Genomic DNA, 17,828 nt, shown 5'->3' with positions numbered 1-17,828 from the left:
TTAAAATGCAAGAAACCTAATTTTATATTTAAAACATGCCCAGATATTAATACAAGGCTTGCTTTTAGCCTTTAGTAGTTTCTTGGTTAACACAGGAATGAGCCCACATGGGGAATGTACCTGTGACAAACTGTTCCTTGTGCGGAGAAAGGTGGATGCAACTTCAGAAGGAGCAGGAGTGCCATTCCTAATCCAGTGTTCATTCCCTCAGAAAGGGATGAAATTATCCTTTCAGGAACAAGGTATTAACAACACCTTCACTTGCCTTTAACACATTATTAAAGTTAATCTATTCCACTGACACTTGAGATTTTCCCCCTTAAATCATTCTACTCAAAGAAGCTTTGGGATTTTGGGGAAAAAAAAAAATTCATTAAGAATTTAAGGTGTCTCAAGTATAATCCTCAGGAACCATGGCTTCTAAGTCAGAGCTAACACCTCACCTCCCAGCCCTCTTCCATCACAATAAGCCACATTTGTAAATCTACATTCTAATCAAGCTCAGGGAAAAAAGAGAAATATCAGCCAGAACTCACTCTCTTCTTATAGCCCAGGAGAATGTATTTTCCCTGAAAAGAAAATTTTTAATTAATTTATTTATTTTCGGCTGCTCCATCAAGTCTTAGTTGCAACACGTGGGGTCTTCCTTGCAGTGCATGGCTCTGCAGTTGCAGTTTGCAGGCTTTGTTGCCCTGCAGCATGTGGGATCTTAGTTCCCCAACCAAGACTCAAACTGGCATCCTCTGTATTGGATTCTCAACCATTGGACCACCAGGGAAGTCCCTATAAGAAAATATTTAATCTGGACATTTCTATGAGATTATGTTAGTTGTATCAAGTTATGAGGCAATGTCATTTTTTACTCCTTTCCAATTTGTCTCTTCAGGTGACGCAAAATGATATGATAATGGCTGAGAGGCTGTTTGGAATCCTAGCACATGTAGCATCTTCTGAATTACCGCAGTACCGTCTGATTTCAATACTGGGTGATGCCAGGTAAACTTTAATTTCTACAGTTTTTATAGAAGCATTGTTGCACTAGACAAAGTAACACATAACACACACTTCTCAATTGTGCTATTCATTCATTCCACAAACATCCTAAATTTGTTTGTGTCTGGCCTTCTCCGAAGTTTTGGAGATATAAAGATGAATATGACGAAGTTCTTGCTTTTTGGTGGCTTATAAGCTAATAAATTATTAGTTTATGAGCTAATAAGGTAAGACATTTCAGATGTTGTAACAGAGGGCTGTAAGAGTATAGGAGAGATTACGCTTTGGAAGAACATTGGGGAAGGCTTCACAAAGGACTTAACATTTTTCTAGCTCATCAGGAATGAATAAGGGTTTTTTCAGATACAGGGTATGAGGGAAGGAGATCTGCTAAGACACAGGGAATTGTAAATAATTCAGTATAATTAGAGCATAGGATGACTGTGAATTGTGATAGAGAGTGAAAGTAGAAAGATTGATTGTGATCTGATTTTGAAGAGCCCAGAAATCCATGAAAAACAAAATGAATACTGTGCTTTGTGATTAAGCACAACAATCATGTGATTAGATGCATGTTCTAGAATAGCTGCCATTTGAGAGGATCCAGATGGAAGGAATGGAGACCACCCAAGAGGCCAGTCTGTGCTCCAGGAGAGAGGCTATAAGGGTCTGAACTAAGAATAGAGAAGATGACTGAAACCACGTAGAAGTGGACCTGACAGAAAACGCTGACTGGCAGGGTGTGGCATGGACAGAGGAAAGCCAAAGACGGCGTGCCAGTCATGACTCAGTTATAGATGGTCACCCTGACCAGAGGAAGGAGAAAGCAGTTGGTATACAGGAAGTCATTCATCCACAAAATCACTGAGAGGGGCAGGGAAGCAGTCTCTAGCCTGGGCCAGGAGGGGATCCCACAACGATACCGCAGAACCAGTCCACCAAGGGCACTGCCACCTTGGCTACAGTCTGGGAGCTGGGGGGTCAGGATGCTTGTCCTAACCATGGCGTCCACTTTTCACACAGGGGTCAGGAAGTTCCCCATTCCCCTCCTCAAAACTTGGCTCTACTATGATTCATGCCAATAAAAGGGGTGTCTGGCGTGCTTACTCTCCCACTTAGATCAGGTCTGATTTCAGAGCTTACCCATGTGTATCTGATTGGCAGAGTTGAACTCATAAAAAGCCCGCAGAACATTCTGAAGAAAAGTACTGAGCGAGGTGCTGCTACAAAATGAACAGTAAATGTAAGAAATAGGAAGCATTGAATTAAAGAAATGATGTTGTGCAAAGACTCATTAGTAAGTGGGCTTCCCTGGTGGCTCAGTTGGTAAAGAATCTGCCCTCACTGCAGGTAGACCTGGGTTTGATCCTTGGGTTGGAAAGGTCCCCTGGAGGAGGGCATGGTAACCCATTCCAGTATTCTTGCTGGAGAATCCCCATGGACAGAGGAGCCTGACGGGCACCAGTACATGGGGTAGCAAAGAGTTGGACACGACTGAGTGACTAAGCACAGCACATAATGCAAAAAACTTTAATAACGTGAAAATAATAATCCCAGAATACCCTCAGAGAAAGGATGTTGACGTTTGCCAAGTTTCTTTCCCTGTTAGGGAGAAATAGAGAAGTATATGTTTATCTATGTGTTTTCAAATCTCAAGGGCTACCATTAGAAAAGAAGATAAGATGTACAATTTCTAAATCATTAAAAGAAAAAAACCACTGATCAACAAAAAAAGCAGGAAGGGAAGAAAAAAATGAACATGTCAGTTATTACAATAAATATTCATGAATGAAATTCTATTCATTGATAATAGCCCTCAGCTTGGGTTAAAAACTGAATTTCATTTTGTTTTTGAGAGATACTCCTAAACTAATATATAAAGGTTGAAAATAAAGGGATGGAAAATATATAACAGGCAAATAACGATAAATAAATATGGGAATATTACTACTAGTGATGATAGAATTGATGATGTTGTTGTTCAGTTGTCCAGTCATGTCCAACTCAGCAACACCATGGACCATCGCATGCCAGACTTGCCTGTCCCTTACCATCTCCCAGAGTTTGCCAAGTTCATGTCCATTGCATTGGTGATGCCATGCAGCCATCTCATCCTCTGACACCCTTTTCTCTTTCTGCCCTCAATCTTTCCCAGCATCAGGGACTTTTCCAGTGATTCAGCTGTTCACATCAGTGACTAAAATGCTGGAGCTTCAGCTTCAGCATCAGTCCTTCCAATGAGTATTCAGGGTTGGTTTCCTTTAAGATTGACTGGTTTGATCTCCTGGCTATCCAAGCAACTCTCAGAAGTCTTCTCCGGCACCACAGTTCAAAGGCATCAATTCTTTGGTGCTCTGCCTTCTTTATGGTCCAGCTCTCTCAACCATATGTAACCACTGGGAAGACCATAGCCTGGACTACATGGACCTTTGTTGGCAGAGTGATGTCTGCTTTTCAACACACTAAGTTTGTCATAGCTTTCCTGCCAAGAAGCAATGGTCTTCTAATTTCATGGCTGCAGTTACCATCCACAGTGATTTTAGAGGCCAGTAAGAGGAAATCTGTCACTACTTCCACCTTTTCTCTTTCTATCTGCCATGAAGTAATGGGGTCAGATACCATGATGTTAGTATTTTTAATATTTAGTTTTAAGCTGGCTGTTTCACTCTCCTCCTTCACCCTCATCAAGAGGTTCTTTAGTTCCTCTTCTCTTTCTGCCATTAGAGCATTAGAGTGATATCATCCAAATAACTGAGATTGTTGCTGTTTCTCCCACCTATCTTGATTCCAGCTTGTCACTCATCCAGCCCGTCATTTTGATAATATCAAAAACTTAAAATCCACCAAAAAAGGTAATTATGAAACTTAATGTAACCAAGATCACAGCTTCTAAATATGATAACAAATGTAAGTATATATTAACAAATTGACATTATCGTGGTAAATATTAAGCTATTCGATCATTTGATCAAATAAACACAGTTAGAAAAGAATACTGAGGATTTGAATAACTCACTTAACACACTATACCAAATAAATGTATTTAGAATTTTATTTCCAGAAACTTATTCCCAATTCAGGGGGGGAAAAGCCTATTTAAATACCTATTTAAAACTTTCAAAAATTGAACATATATTTAAACTCAAAGAAAATCTTCATATATCTCAAAAAGCATATTCATGCACATAACTTTCTGTAATGATAATATCATAAAATTAAAAAAGAATGAGACAAAAACCTATACAATTTCAACTGGAAAAGCAAAGAAACAAGAGAAACAAATTCTCAGAAAACAAGATACAACTTCCTTAAAACTTTAAAAAAGTTGTTTGATCTCAAAGTTATAGACAGCACAAACATAGGTATCCAGGGATTTTCATTACAGTGTTTATAATATTAAATAACAAACATATGAAAACTCACTCAGTTCAGTTCAGTTCAGTCATTCAGTAGTATCCAACTCTTTGCGACCCCATGAACCGCAGCATGTCAGGCCTCCCTGTCCATCACCAACTCCCAGAATCCACCCAAACCCATGTCCATTGAGTCGGTGATGCCATCCAACCATCTCATCCTCTGTCATCCCCTCTCCTCCTACCCTCAATCTTTCGCAGCATCAGGGTCTTTTCAAATGAGTTAGGTGGCCAAAGTATTGGAGTTTCAGCTTCAACATCAGTCCTTCCAATGAACACCCAGGACTGATCTCCTTTAGGATAGACTGGTTGGATCTCCTTGCAGTCCAAAGGACTCTCAAGAGTCTTCTCCAACACCACAGTTCAAACGCATCAATTCTTTGGCACTCAGCTTTCTTTATAGTCCAACTCTCACATCCATACATGACTACTGGAAAAACCATAGCCTTGACTAGATGGACCTTTGTTGACAAAGTAATGTCTCTGCTTTTGAATATGCTATCTAGGTTGGTCATAACTTTCCTTCCAAGGAGTAAGTGTCTTTTAATTTCATGGCTGCAATCACCATCTGCAGTGATTTTGGAGCCCAGAAGAATAAAGTCAGCTACTGTTACCACTGTTTCCCCATCTATTTCCCATGAAGTGATGGGACCGGATGCCATGATCTTCGTTTTCTGAATGTTGAGCTTTAAGCCAACTTTTTCACTCTCCTCTTTCACTTTCATCAAGAGGCTCTTTAGTTCTTCTTCACTTTCTGCCATAAGGGTGGTGTCATCTGCATATCTGAGGTTATTAATATTTCTCCCGGCAATCTTGATTCCAGCTTGTGCTTCCTCCAGCCCAGCGTTTCTCATGATGTACTCTGCATATAAGTTAAATAAGCAGGGTGACAATACACAGCCTTGACGTACTCCTTTTCCTATTTGGAACCAGTCTGTTGTTCCATGTCCAGTTCTAACTGTGGCTTTCTGACCTGCATACAGGTTTCTCAAGAAGCAGGTCAGGTGGTCTGGTATTCCCATCTCTCTCAGAATTTTCCACAGTTTATTGTGATCCACACAGTCAAAGGCTTTGGCATAGTCAATAAAGCAGAAATAGATGTTTTTCTGGAACTCTCTTGCCTTTTTGATGATCCAGCAGACATTGGCAATTTGATCTCTGCTTCCTCTGCCTTTTGTAAAACCAGCTACATGTCCATTAATAAAGGACCAATTACTTGCAGCTATGAAAATTATTAGAAGTTCTGATATGAAATAATCTTTAAGATGTCTTAGAAACGAAAAATACAAGATATAGAACAACTGTATAGTATGCTGCAATTTCTCAGAAATAGAACATGTTCTTCAGAGATTTCCTTGTGTAATTTTAAATATTTGAATTTTTAGAAATGATTGTCTCTATGAGTTAAACTGAGAACAGTAGGATTTCATAGTGCAAAGGCTCACTTTTTCTGTATGTTTATATGTAGTACTTGGAATTATCTTTTTTGGTTTGTTCTGGTTTTTTGTTGTTATTCTTTTTGTTAAAATTATTGTATTAGTTTCTAAAAAAAGGATTTTAAGAGATTTCCTATCAGTATTCCTGCAGTAGAAGAAATGATAGTCTCTAATTAAGGCAGAAAGAACCTGATCCCAGATAGAAATTCTGATGTGCAAGGAAAATCAAAGAGCAAAGAAAGTAGTAAATTTGTGGGATGAAACTAAATAAACATAGACTATATAAAGCAATGATAATAGTATTATAAGATTTTAAAATCAATATATCTATTGAAATGAGTATATTAGGAGAGAATAAAGACTGAAAATGAAGGAGCTAAACATTTATCTAAAGAAGTTAGGAAAACAATAGCAAAATAATCCTGAAGAAAAATGAAGGAGATGAAGACATTGAAAACATAATGAAAAACTGATTATTTGAAAACACTACTGAAAGTGATGGATAATATGTATGTGGCTTTCATAATTAAAAATCAATAAAATAAATATAGATAAATATCTATATTACTTTCTTCTTTATAAGAGTGAGAAAATTATGCTGCCAAAATATCCAGTAAATGAGTGATCATATAAATTGACCTACATCACAATTAAATTTTATTCATTTATTAAAATGTTAATTTTAATAACATAGAAAATGCTTATTATATAGCATTAAGCAAAAACAGTGTACAAACCTAGATGTTTATAAAAATTCACAGAGAACGCCTATGAGGAAATATGTCTAATGTGAACAATGTTACTGATTTATGTAGATTTATATGCTATATATTTATGGATGACTTTATGCTATTTCTTTATACTTTTCAAAATATGTACTCCTTATAATTTTTTAAATCTCTGTGTTATACTCGTATTAAATTGGAAAAATGAAGACATTTTCTAAAAGATATATTCCCTTTTTGCTCCCAGTCTTCAGTTCACAGTTCATAGTAGTTACATCACTTCCCTGAGAGACACCCTACGTGGTAGAAACCAGAAAGCAACCTTCATGATGAGTTGCTGTCCTCTGTAATTCTAGGCTGTGGGTCTGCAAGTGATACTCTGAACACTGTCTATGTTCTTCATGATCAAATGAAGCTTCCTGTTTCATTATTTACCTCCTGCTGAGATCTCGCCCTTGATATGATAACAGCTAAAAGTATTTTTGTTCTGCTTTTCCTAAACTTAAACCAGTATTCCATTCTGTTTGTAGCTATGGCTGATGCTACTGAGCTACATAATGAAATTATGAACTATTTTTGTGATTTATAAGGTGTGTAACTAACATGTTTTGTGGGATATAAAGACTGTGGAAGTTTGGTCTACTATGTGTCTAATTGCTTTTTGTGTGTGTATTCTGTGTTATTTAAGTTTTATGTTGATTTTTTAAAGACAGGTGTTTTTTTCATTTTAGAAATGCTTGAGACATGTCTTTGTTGATGATTGGTAGTGAAACAAAAGAATTTGAGTTATATAACTTAATTAGTAGAGAAATTGGAGTAGTGAATTGACTTTAAAAACTCAAACTGATAAAACAGATATTCAAAAAAGCATATGCTACCCTCTAAAATCAACAGGAAAGACATTTTCACCAATTGGATAAATAACTCTCTAAGTCTCTTTACCGTCTTTCTACAGGAAGAAGCAATTCCAATATCTTCTAGAAACCAAAGGGAAAAAACCTGGTATTGTCAGTGAAGAAAATAATGATCGCAAGAGACTTGTGGGAGAAAACACAAATCGTGCTACACTGAATTATACCACCAGAGACTTTTACACTGAAAAGCTGGAGGTAAAGCTGCCATCATCTGTGGAACTTATTGCCTGGATAAATTCCAAATGGCTTGAGACTTGGGAGTTATACGTTTCTCTCCTCCTCATTTAAGATAACCTTTTTTAATTCTGGAATGTTAGTCAGCCTCATATCCAGAGCTGGGGGCAGTAGGCACCAAGGAATTAGGGAGAAGTAGAGCCCTTAGTTCAATATATTTAAGCAGAAAAAAAATGTTCAAAAGAAAGAAATTGGTACCAAAAATTTAAACCGAAGTAGGACCAGGATTCAGACCACTTTAATCTGGAATAGACTTGCTCTGAGTACTTACCTAGCCTGTGCCAGACTGGCAGAAAGACACAACAGAACCTCCATTTCTGTTCTCTTTGCCTAGGTCCTTGATGTTTTAATTCACTGTTTTATTCTCCTACAGCATTGGCTTCTGTGTTCTTAGTCACATAGTTTTAACCTGTTTTGTTTCCACTATAGTCTTTTAGACAGAAAGGCTAGAACCAGTTCTTTACTCCTGTATGTCTTCAGAAGTTTTTTGAGGGACTGCTGTGTTAGGGGACTGCAGAACTGTAAAGAAGAGAACCATGCAGTGTGTGCCTTGATGGAACTTAGAGAAAGGTGAAGAAACAAGTCATCTATATAAAAATAAGATGTTAAAATTCTGCAAGAGTTTTTGAGGGGTTTAGGGGTGTGTGTTAGTGTGTATTGGCCAAATATTTTTCAAATGTTTTATAATGGTTGTGAGGTTCTTTATTCAAACTATATTGTAGCTGAAAACTCATTATGTCAAAAGAAAGCAAAACAGCAGAGCTGCTCCTGTTGTAGATGGGGTTCAGAGCTCTGTTTGATTGGATCTTCTATTTTTTTCCTTTCTCCTTACCTCATTCCCGGACGTCCCTGGTGGCTCAGATGGTAAAGTGTCTGTCTACAATGCGGGAGACCCGGGTTCGATCCCTGGGTTGGGAAGATCCCCTGGAGAAGGAAATGGCATTCCACTTCAGTACTATTGCCTGGAAAATCCCATGGACAAAGGAGCCTGGTAGGCTGCAGTCCATGGGGTCGCAAAGAGTCAGACACGACTAAGCGACTTCACTTCACTTCACTTCACCTCATTCCCAGACCTGAAGAATCTCTTTGGAACCCATAGGCCTCTAAGGATTATACTTTGAAAAGCACTTAACTCAATGCAACAATATTTTTATAGCATCCTGAAGGATGTTTTGAAAAGATTCTGCTTTAAATTCTAGCGCATGAAAGGTTACTGCTTCATGAGGTAGTTGTATATCACTGAACAACTCCAAGAGTGGAGAAATTCTTACCCATGTTAAGCTGCCTCCTAATAACTTTCCATTAGTGATGCTAATGTTGCCTTATGTAGAAAACAGAGCAAATATCTTCCTTATGAGAACTCTTTAAGTATTTGAAATGAATTACTTGAAGTCATCTTTATAGTTATACTTTCTTACATTCAAAAATAACGTATTGAGCACCTGTCACATGTAATACTTGGACTGTAAGAAGTCGCTGTATTATCCTCATGAATCTCACATTCTAATGGAGGAGATAGACATATGCAGGGATAATGAAAATCAGTAAGTTGGGAGAGTGTAGCTCAGGGAAACTCTGCTCAGTGCTCTGTGCTGACCTAAACAGAAAGGAAACCAAAACAAAGAGGAGATACATGTATACATGTGGCTGATTCTCTTCAACATAGCAGTGTAAAGAAACCAAACTCCAATTTTTAAAAGTCAGTGTTCCTTAAAGTAATTTAAAATTTAATATAATCCCAATGAGAAACCAAAAATTTTTCACTGAATTGATCCTACAGTACCTGTGGAAAAATAAACACAAATAACCATAAAAACTCTGAAAAAGAAAAATGATGAGGAGAAAACTAGCACTACTAGATAAATTAAGACATATTATGGTCTTATCAGTTAAAACAGGGTGTTTATGGAGAGATAGTCTCATGGGATAGAATGGAAAATTCAAATGTACATCTAGATAAAAATGAATTTATGATACGATAAAGAATAATCTCAAGAAGGATTATCTCAGTGGTGATTTGAAAATAACTATGGAATTAAGGGGGAAAAAAAGCTGGATTCAGACTTTATACTTCAGTTCAGTTCACTTCAGTTCAGTTGCTCAGTCGTGTCCAACTCTTTACAACCCCATGAATCGCAGCACGCCAGGCCTCCCTATCCATTACCAACTCCCGGAGTTCACTCAGACTCGCATCCATCAAGTCAGTGATGCCATCCAGCCATCTCATTCTCGATCGTCCCCTTCTTCTCCTGCCCCCAATCCCTCCCAGCATCAGAGTCTTTTCCAGTGAGTCAACTCTTCGCATGAGGTGGCCAAAGTATTGAAGTTTCAGCTTTAGCATCATTCCTTCCAAAGAAATCCCAGGGCTGATCTCCTTTAGAATAGACTGGTTGGATCTCCTTGCAGTCCAAGGGACTCTCAAGAGTCTTCTCCAACACCACAGTTCAAAAGCATTAATTCTTTGGTGCTCAGCCTTCTTCACAGTCCAACTCTCACATCCATACATGACTACTGGAAAAACCATAGCCTTGACTAGACAGACCTTAGTCGGCAAAGTAATGTCTCTGCTTTTGAATATGCTATCTAGGTTGGTCATAACTTTTCTTCCAAGGAGTAAGCGTCTTTTAATTTCACATCCACATTAATTCCAAATGAGTCAGAGATGTTGAAGTTTATAATGAAAGGGTAAAATATCTACAAAAAACCATGAAAGATTTATGTACAACACTGAGATCAGAAAGACCTTCCGAGATATAAAATAAGCAATGTCAAAAAACAAACTGAAAAAAATAATTTGCAACTCAGTTCAGTTCAGTCGCTCAGTTGTGTCCAAACTAATCTCCCTAAATTATCAAGGACTTTTAGAAATCAGTGAGAAAAGGGACCAACAATCCAGTATAGGTTGTGTTACTTATTCAAAAATAAGTTTAAAGTAATATACCATTTACCATGACAATAAACACCGTCAGTTCAGTTCAGTCGCTCAGTCGTGTCTGACTCTTTGCGACCCCATGAACCGCAGCACACCAGGCCTCCCTATCCATCACCAACTCCCAGAGTTCACCCAAACCCACGTTCATTGAGTCGGTGATGCCATCCAACCATCTCATCCTCTGTCGTCCCCTTCTCCTCCTGCCCTCAGTCTTTCCCAGCATCAGGGTCTTTTCAAATAAATCAGCTCTTCACATCAGGTGGCCAAAGTATTGGAGTTTCAGCTTCAACGTTAGTCCTTCCAGTGAACACCCAGGATTGATCTCCTTTAAAATGGACTGGTTGGATCTCCTTGCAGTCCAAGGGACTCTCAAGAGTCTTCTTCACTTCCACAGTTCAAAAGCATCAATTCTTCTGTGCTCAGCTTTCTTTAAAATATGTATAAGCCCTCCACAGAGAAAATTATAAAGTTTTATTGAAAGACACTGAAGAAGAACTAAATAGATAGTATATGTTTATGGTCAGAAACTTTCTACATAATAAAGATGTCAGTTCTTCCTAAATCCATCTGTATAAGGCAATTCTAATAAAAATTTGGAAAAGGTATTTGTAGAACTTCACCAGTTGATCCTAAAGGTGTTTGATAGAGCAAAGGACTTAAAATAAGACAACAGTATAAGTGAGGAGAACTTGCCTTATCAGATATGAAGTACTATTTTCAGCTCTAGTAGTTGAGGCCATATAGGAATAGATTCATAGATCCATGGACAAAATAGCCAGAACTATCCCATGTTTATGGGAAAACTTTGTACAGATATCAGGTATTGCTGACTAGTACAGACAGACTAGCTAATAAATGCTGCTGAGGAAATGAAATGTCAAATCAGAAATACATATCCCTACTATGATGTACTTTGTTAAAAACCATATTAAAAAATTAACTCCAGATCAAATAAAAACCCAAATATGAAAAGCAAACTTTAAAATTCTCACTTAAAAAACAGTTGAAAATATGACCATGATTGGTAGGCTATGATTTTCTAACCCCCTACCCTCCAAGGGCACAAACTATACGGAGAAATTTTGATAAATTTGGCAATAGAGGTCATTTTTTGAAAAAAACAGGAAGAGTTTCCATGGAGTAATATAAGCAGAGTCTTGATTAAAGTGGTTTGAGAGGTAAATAAGCAATCAAGAAGTAAAGATAGCAAATGCTGATTCCTGTTTTGAGAAGTATCAAAGGGAAAAATAAAATCTGAAGCCACATAACATTTGGAAAGAATAATATGTCATTAGGAGATTTGGATCTGAGCCCATGATTCCACCACTCATTTATTACCTGAAAGACCTTGCCTGGTCCCTTAATCACTTTCTCTTGACTCAATGTACCATTCCCCACTTCCTGAAAAATGTTTTAATCACTGCAACACAAAGTGTTGATTCTCTCTCCTCTGTATATCTTGAGTTGTTGAAGGAATTACTTGAAGTAAGTTTCTCACAAATCAGGATAAGCCGCCCCTTTCACTATACGTATGACATGTATAATTCTGTTGCTTGGTAGGTGTTCATCCAATGTCCTGACTCATTCTGAAAAAGATTTAAGATGGAAAGCTGAAAGGGACTTGAAAGAATCCAGTCCTGTTATTAGACAGTTGAGGAAAACTGGAAACTTAGGTGAGCAACTGAGGCTCACATGGTGAATTCCTGACTGAACTGCCTCTAGAACTCAGCCCTTCTGATTCCTGCCCTTGGCTCCTTTCAGTGTATATGAATGCTTCCTAACGGCATCTTGACCACCCCAGCACAAAGGGCTCTCCTGAACACTGGTGGTATTTGCTGTCTAAACATTTCATCCAGCACTCATGTACTGTTTCATTTCTTTTAGTTAAGCTTTTAATGTGTGTAGGACATCTCTCCAACTAGACTGCAGGTTCTTCAAGAGCGAAATTAGCATTTTCTCCAAGTAGGTATTAGTAGATGACGGCTAATCCTGAGCAAGTCTGTCAACCTTTGTTAACCTTAGAGTCCTGTTTATCAAATGGAGGTATGGATTAAATTCCTATACAAGTACCATTATTGTTAAAGTAACTCTATAACAAGTCTACCATGACCTGCTTTTTTCTATCTTCATGACATAAAGTTGCCAGTTTTCCTCAGCTTGTCATGACATTATGTTAGTTCAATGAACTAACATAAACAATATTGTAGAGTTCATCTCATCAGGATTGAACTTGTGAAATACTTGTTTTATGACCCCCTACAGGGATAGAAAAAAAATAGATGTGTGATGTGTGAAAGCATTTGAGAATGGAAAAAGCATTATTCAAAGAGGAGCAACTTCTTGACAGGTCAGGGCAAGAGAAGTATCTCTAATGTGCTCTTAACAGGATCACTGTACACGCAGAGTGAGTTGTGCTGGCAGACGCCTGATGAGTTTTAGAGCATACTGCATGGAGATGCAGAGTAAATTGGCTCAGTGGAGAGAAGAAATGATGAAGCAAGGATGCTTTCAAACACATTTACTCATTAACAGTTAGTATATATTAGATACAGTTCTGTATCAACATGTTTATAAAGACATGGAAGAAACTAGCACAAAATTGTAAAGCACCAAAAATTTCACCAAGCCAATTAGAAAAGTTTAATTAGTATTATATATAAATTATTTAACAAAAGTCATCATTTAAATATCTTTATATTTTTCTTATCCTTTATTACTATAAAAATTTTCCAGTCCTACTGCTAGAAATTTTTTAAAAATTCAAAATCATTTTAAGAAACTTAGACGTCTGTAAGAGATCTCTTATGTAAATACGTTACTTGTTGCAAAATATTGCTTGTTTTAGTTATTGATCTCTAGTGATTCACTGGAGAAGGCGATGGCACCCCACTCCAGTACTCTTGCCTGGAAAATCCCATGGATGGAGGAGCCTGGAAGGCTGCACTCCATGGGGTCGCTGAGGGTCGGACATGACTGAGCAGCTTCACTTTCACTTTTCACTTTCATGCATTGGAGAAGGAAATGGCAACCCACTCCAGTGTTCTTGCCTGGAGAGTCTCAGGGACGGGGAAGCATGGTGGGCTGCCGTCTCTGGGGTCGCACAGAGTTGGACACGACTGAAGTGATTTAGCAGCAGCAGCAGCAGTGATTCACACTTATCTTTCTTCCTGGTATTCTCCTTGTTTCCCAAATTTACTGAGTATTAAAAGGGAGCAGCTAAATGCTGTTCTCATTGATAAGCTAACTTAGTGCACATGACTGAGTCCCAGACAGTATTTCACAGTTAGTGAAGTTCAGTTCACCAGAGAAGTCACCAGCTGGAACCATCTGTTATTTATTGCCCATCAAAATCTGTGCATATTTTTATGATAGGTCAATACATGACCTGTTGCTTTTAGCACATGAACTAAATCAAATCAGATCAGCATGTTGACCCCTGAATGGTAAGTGATTATTTAGAGAAATCTTATATGTCATAAGAAAATTTCCAAAATGTGCCTCTGTTAGAGGAAGTTAGTGACAATTGGGACTCATTGTTAACTTCTGTAAATTAATCAAGAATCCAAAACATATTTATTTTTTGTTTTATAAATTGTAAAACTTTGGAAAAGGAAGAGAAGAAAAAAGGAGTAGAAATACTCATCTCACTACCCTAAGACAATCTTAATGACACTTCAGTATATTTTCTTTCATTAATATTGAATATATTTTTGTAACTTTTTAATGAAAATTTCAAACATATGACAAAGTTGAAATAATTTTACAGTAAACATTCATTCCCCAAACTTAAATTCTACTGTTAGTATTTGTACTGTACCATGTACTTGCTTTATCACTTATCTGTGCTTTTCCCCATCCTCTATCCGTCAATAATCTATCTTATTTTTTAAATTTATTTCAAAGTAATTGCACACATTGCCATGCTTCTCCCTAAATAATTCAGCGAGCAGATCATTAGAGTTCAGTAATTGATATAGTTTCTTATTTTGAGGCATAATTTATATACAATGAAATATAAATCTTAGGTATACAATTAAGTTTCGACAAATACGTATACTCATGTAACCCAACCTCTATCAAAACTTCATTTTGTACTTTTCTTTTTCCACTTAGCATTATAGTGTAAGCATTTTCCTTGTTACTATAAACCTTCATAGTAGATTTTAAGGGCAGTATTTGTTGATGTTTTAAATTTAACTTTTTAAAAATTATTTTGCTATTTTGATTTGAGTTGGAGGTTTTAGTAGATCATTTTTCAATTAGTTAAACCTATTTTCTCATTGACATTTATTATTTATTTCCTTATCCATTTGTGTGAATTGCATCCCCTATAATTCTGATTAGCTTATCTATTCCATTGATTTTTTCCACATATATTATGACATTTTCCATCATTGTGCCTGAATACTCAAAGTATCAATAGCCAAAATAAGTGTCAAATTCTTGCATTAATCAAAATGGCTTTGTTTCAGCTTCTAGGATGAAATCCAGGCCCAATGCCCCAATTACCTCAGGTCTCAGACTTCCTCTGTTGTGTTTTGAACCCAGGCCTTTCATTTGGGCTTCCCTTGTGGCTCAGCTGGTAAAGAATCCACCTGCAATGCCGGAGACCTGGGTTTCATCCCTGGATTAGGAAGATCCCCTGGAGAAGGGAAAGGCTACCTACTCCAGTATTCTGGCCTGTAGAATTCCATGGACTCTATAGTCCACGTGGTTGCAAAGAGTCAGACATGCCTGAGCAACTTTCACTTTTACCTTTCATCTGTAGACTGCCAGACCGAGAAGTTGAATGGGTGCATTGTGTCATCTGAAGGCCAAGTTCTGGGTCCCAGGCTTGTATATATGTCCTCTTTCTCCTTGTTCACTTTCCCCCAACTTTGTCCAAATATTCTCAGCCACATAAGTCAGTGTAATGTATCACTTCATCCTTTCCTAAAATATGGAAATAATTCAGAGTGTGGATATTTCATGTGTGTATATAAACATTAACTGACCTCAAGGCTTCCCAGGTGGTGCTAGTGGTAAAGAACCCTTCTGCCAATGCAGGAGATGTAAGAGACATGGGTTTGATCGCTAGGTTGGGAAGATCCCCTGGAGGAGGGCATGGCAATCCACTCCAGTTTTTTTGCCTGGAGAATCCCATGGACAGAGGAGCCTGGTGGGCTACATTCCATAGGGTTGCAAGAGTCAGACATGACTGAAGCAACTTAGCATGCATGCACATTAACTGACCTCTTGTTTATTAATATTGTTAGTATCATTTACCATTAGAAGCTATGAATCTGTTCATTCAGCTGACTTGTGTGAGGTAAACTGCCTGCACTGAGAAAGGAGAAAGTCTATCAACAGAGAAATTGTAGTTAGGATCCAGTGATGCCAATAAATAAGCACTTTTAAAATACTTAAAATCTTTATTTCTCCCCACAATTAGCAAATGAGTTTCATATTAGCTCAACTGGAAGTTTTCTTCTCATAGTTGCCAAGAAATAAATTTTTAACAGAGCTGTCCCACAGAGCTGGGAGTGGACTGGCAAGAAGGAAGCCCTCAGTTGCTGTCTTTACTCAAGCAGAGCTCTGTGTCAGAGTGTCTAGGAAAGTGTTCCTGCTCTGAGGGCTGGGGTCAGAACAGATTATCAAGCTTCTCTGGTTCAGCTAATTGTTGCTTTGGCTTGGGGCTTAATTATGACTCAATGCAAAATATTCTTTTTCTAATAGGAAATAAAGGAAAAAAAGAAATTCTGCAAGATGTATATCGAGGATCTTGTGAAGGAAGCCACAGAAATCAACATGAAAAATGAAGCTTTGCAGAAACTTTGGCCACAGATGTTCATTGAACTTGTGAGGGATGCAGTTATAGAAATCCGCAATAAAAATTCCTATATGAAGCTTTGCCTACAGCAGATAACGGACCAAAAATAGAAATGGCTTAGTTACAATTGAGATTTTTAGTTTTATGTTTTTGATGGTTGAAAATATGTGGGTTAAAAAAATGTTAAAACAACAACAAAACTTTTCCTTCAAGCTAGAAAGACTAGCATCAAAGCATTTATGCCTACTGTTCTTGTAGTTAAAGGTTAGGAAGGAAAGAGCAAAAGGGAAAATTCATTTCCTATATATGTTGACCAAACAGCCTTTGGGAACTGAGCAATCTTTAGCGCCCTTGAATGGGCCCTGCGTCTTGGGTTCTTGATTTGACTGGTGCCCCTGCTATAGCCCAAAGCACGTAGTGTTCGCTCATGATTCAGCATGAGTTGCTTCTGTCTACTTTCAGCTGATAATTTTTAGTTACTTACCTCTTTATTTTATGTCATGATTTCAAAGCCAAAAATATGTTCTTTTTTATGAGTGAAGAATAAACTTATTAATAAATTAGTTTAAAAGAAAATGTGTTTGCCTCCTTAATCCAGTCAGAATTGTCATATTTATTGTACGTTTCTCTTTAGCTGAGTAGGAGCCCTTCTCTTTACTTATGTAGGAAGAGGCCTCATTCTTCTAAGTATGCATACTTGGCGCACCACAGAAAGTCCTGGGGGTCACTATGAGCAGAGAATATGAAAATGAGTACGAACAGGGACAGGAAGAAAGTGTTCCTGCCTTAAGAAGTCCTGGGTGTCTGCATGTAAAATGCAGTGATTAACCAGTAAGTCTGCTTCTGTGAATGGTGTCTCTTTCTGTCGTTGGCTACTCTGAGGCTCTTTTTCTAGGCAGGCATGTGTACCTGTATCTCAAAAGTATTAGGGGTTTATGAGGGAAGGTTTCGAATTTTTCTAATTCCAGTTGAAGATCAAACAGAGAAATAAGATATAAAGATATAAGCAGGGGGTTGTCCTGGTTGATGCTAGTGATTTTGGAGCCCATGACCATAGCGGGAAGTGATACGACTTTAGAAACACTATCTTACAGGTTCATAAATAGGAATTCTCCGATTTGCTCAGATTTCACCTGGCAGCTATATGGATCACCAGGATATGGGAAAATGAAAACAAAAGTTACAAGACAATAGAGTCCTATGGAAATGCTTGAAAGGAAGGAAGGTAAGCTGCTTTGCTTACACTAAGAAAGGCTTACATCCTTAAGAGCTCTTGGTCACCCTCAAGTTTAGGAAGGGCTCAAGTTTAGGAAGCCACTTTTCAGAACATGGCCTTTCAAGTCTCACTGTCCTGGGTTTGCGTCTTGGCACT

The 17,828-nt window shown here is 37.7% G+C and overlaps 1 protein-coding gene across 2 annotated transcripts in view; it reads left to right on the top strand.

Annotated features, from left to right (window-relative positions):
• Positions 1-16,566, top strand: part of LRRC49 (leucine rich repeat containing 49) — a 155,654-nt gene extending 139,088 nt beyond the window's left edge. For both annotated transcript variants that reach the window (XM_068965868.1, XM_068965867.1), the window contains exons 14-16: positions 887-996; positions 7,523-7,676; positions 16,363-16,566. In XM_068965868.1, coding sequence (XP_068821969.1) covers positions 887-996; positions 7,523-7,676; positions 16,363-16,566 — 468 coding nt within the window. The remainder of the gene's footprint in view (positions 1-886; positions 997-7,522; positions 7,677-16,362) is intronic.
• The last annotated feature ends 1,262 nt before the right edge of the window (positions 16,567-17,828 follow it).

The sequence above is a fragment of the Capricornis sumatraensis genome, chromosome 2 (assembly GCF_032405125.1).
Source record: "Capricornis sumatraensis isolate serow.1 chromosome 2, serow.2, whole genome shotgun sequence".
NCBI classification, from domain to species: Eukaryota; Metazoa; Chordata; class Mammalia; order Artiodactyla; family Bovidae; genus Capricornis; species Capricornis sumatraensis.
The sequence above is the reverse complement of the archived record's forward strand: the minus strand, read 5'-3'. Positions and strand labels throughout refer to the sequence as shown.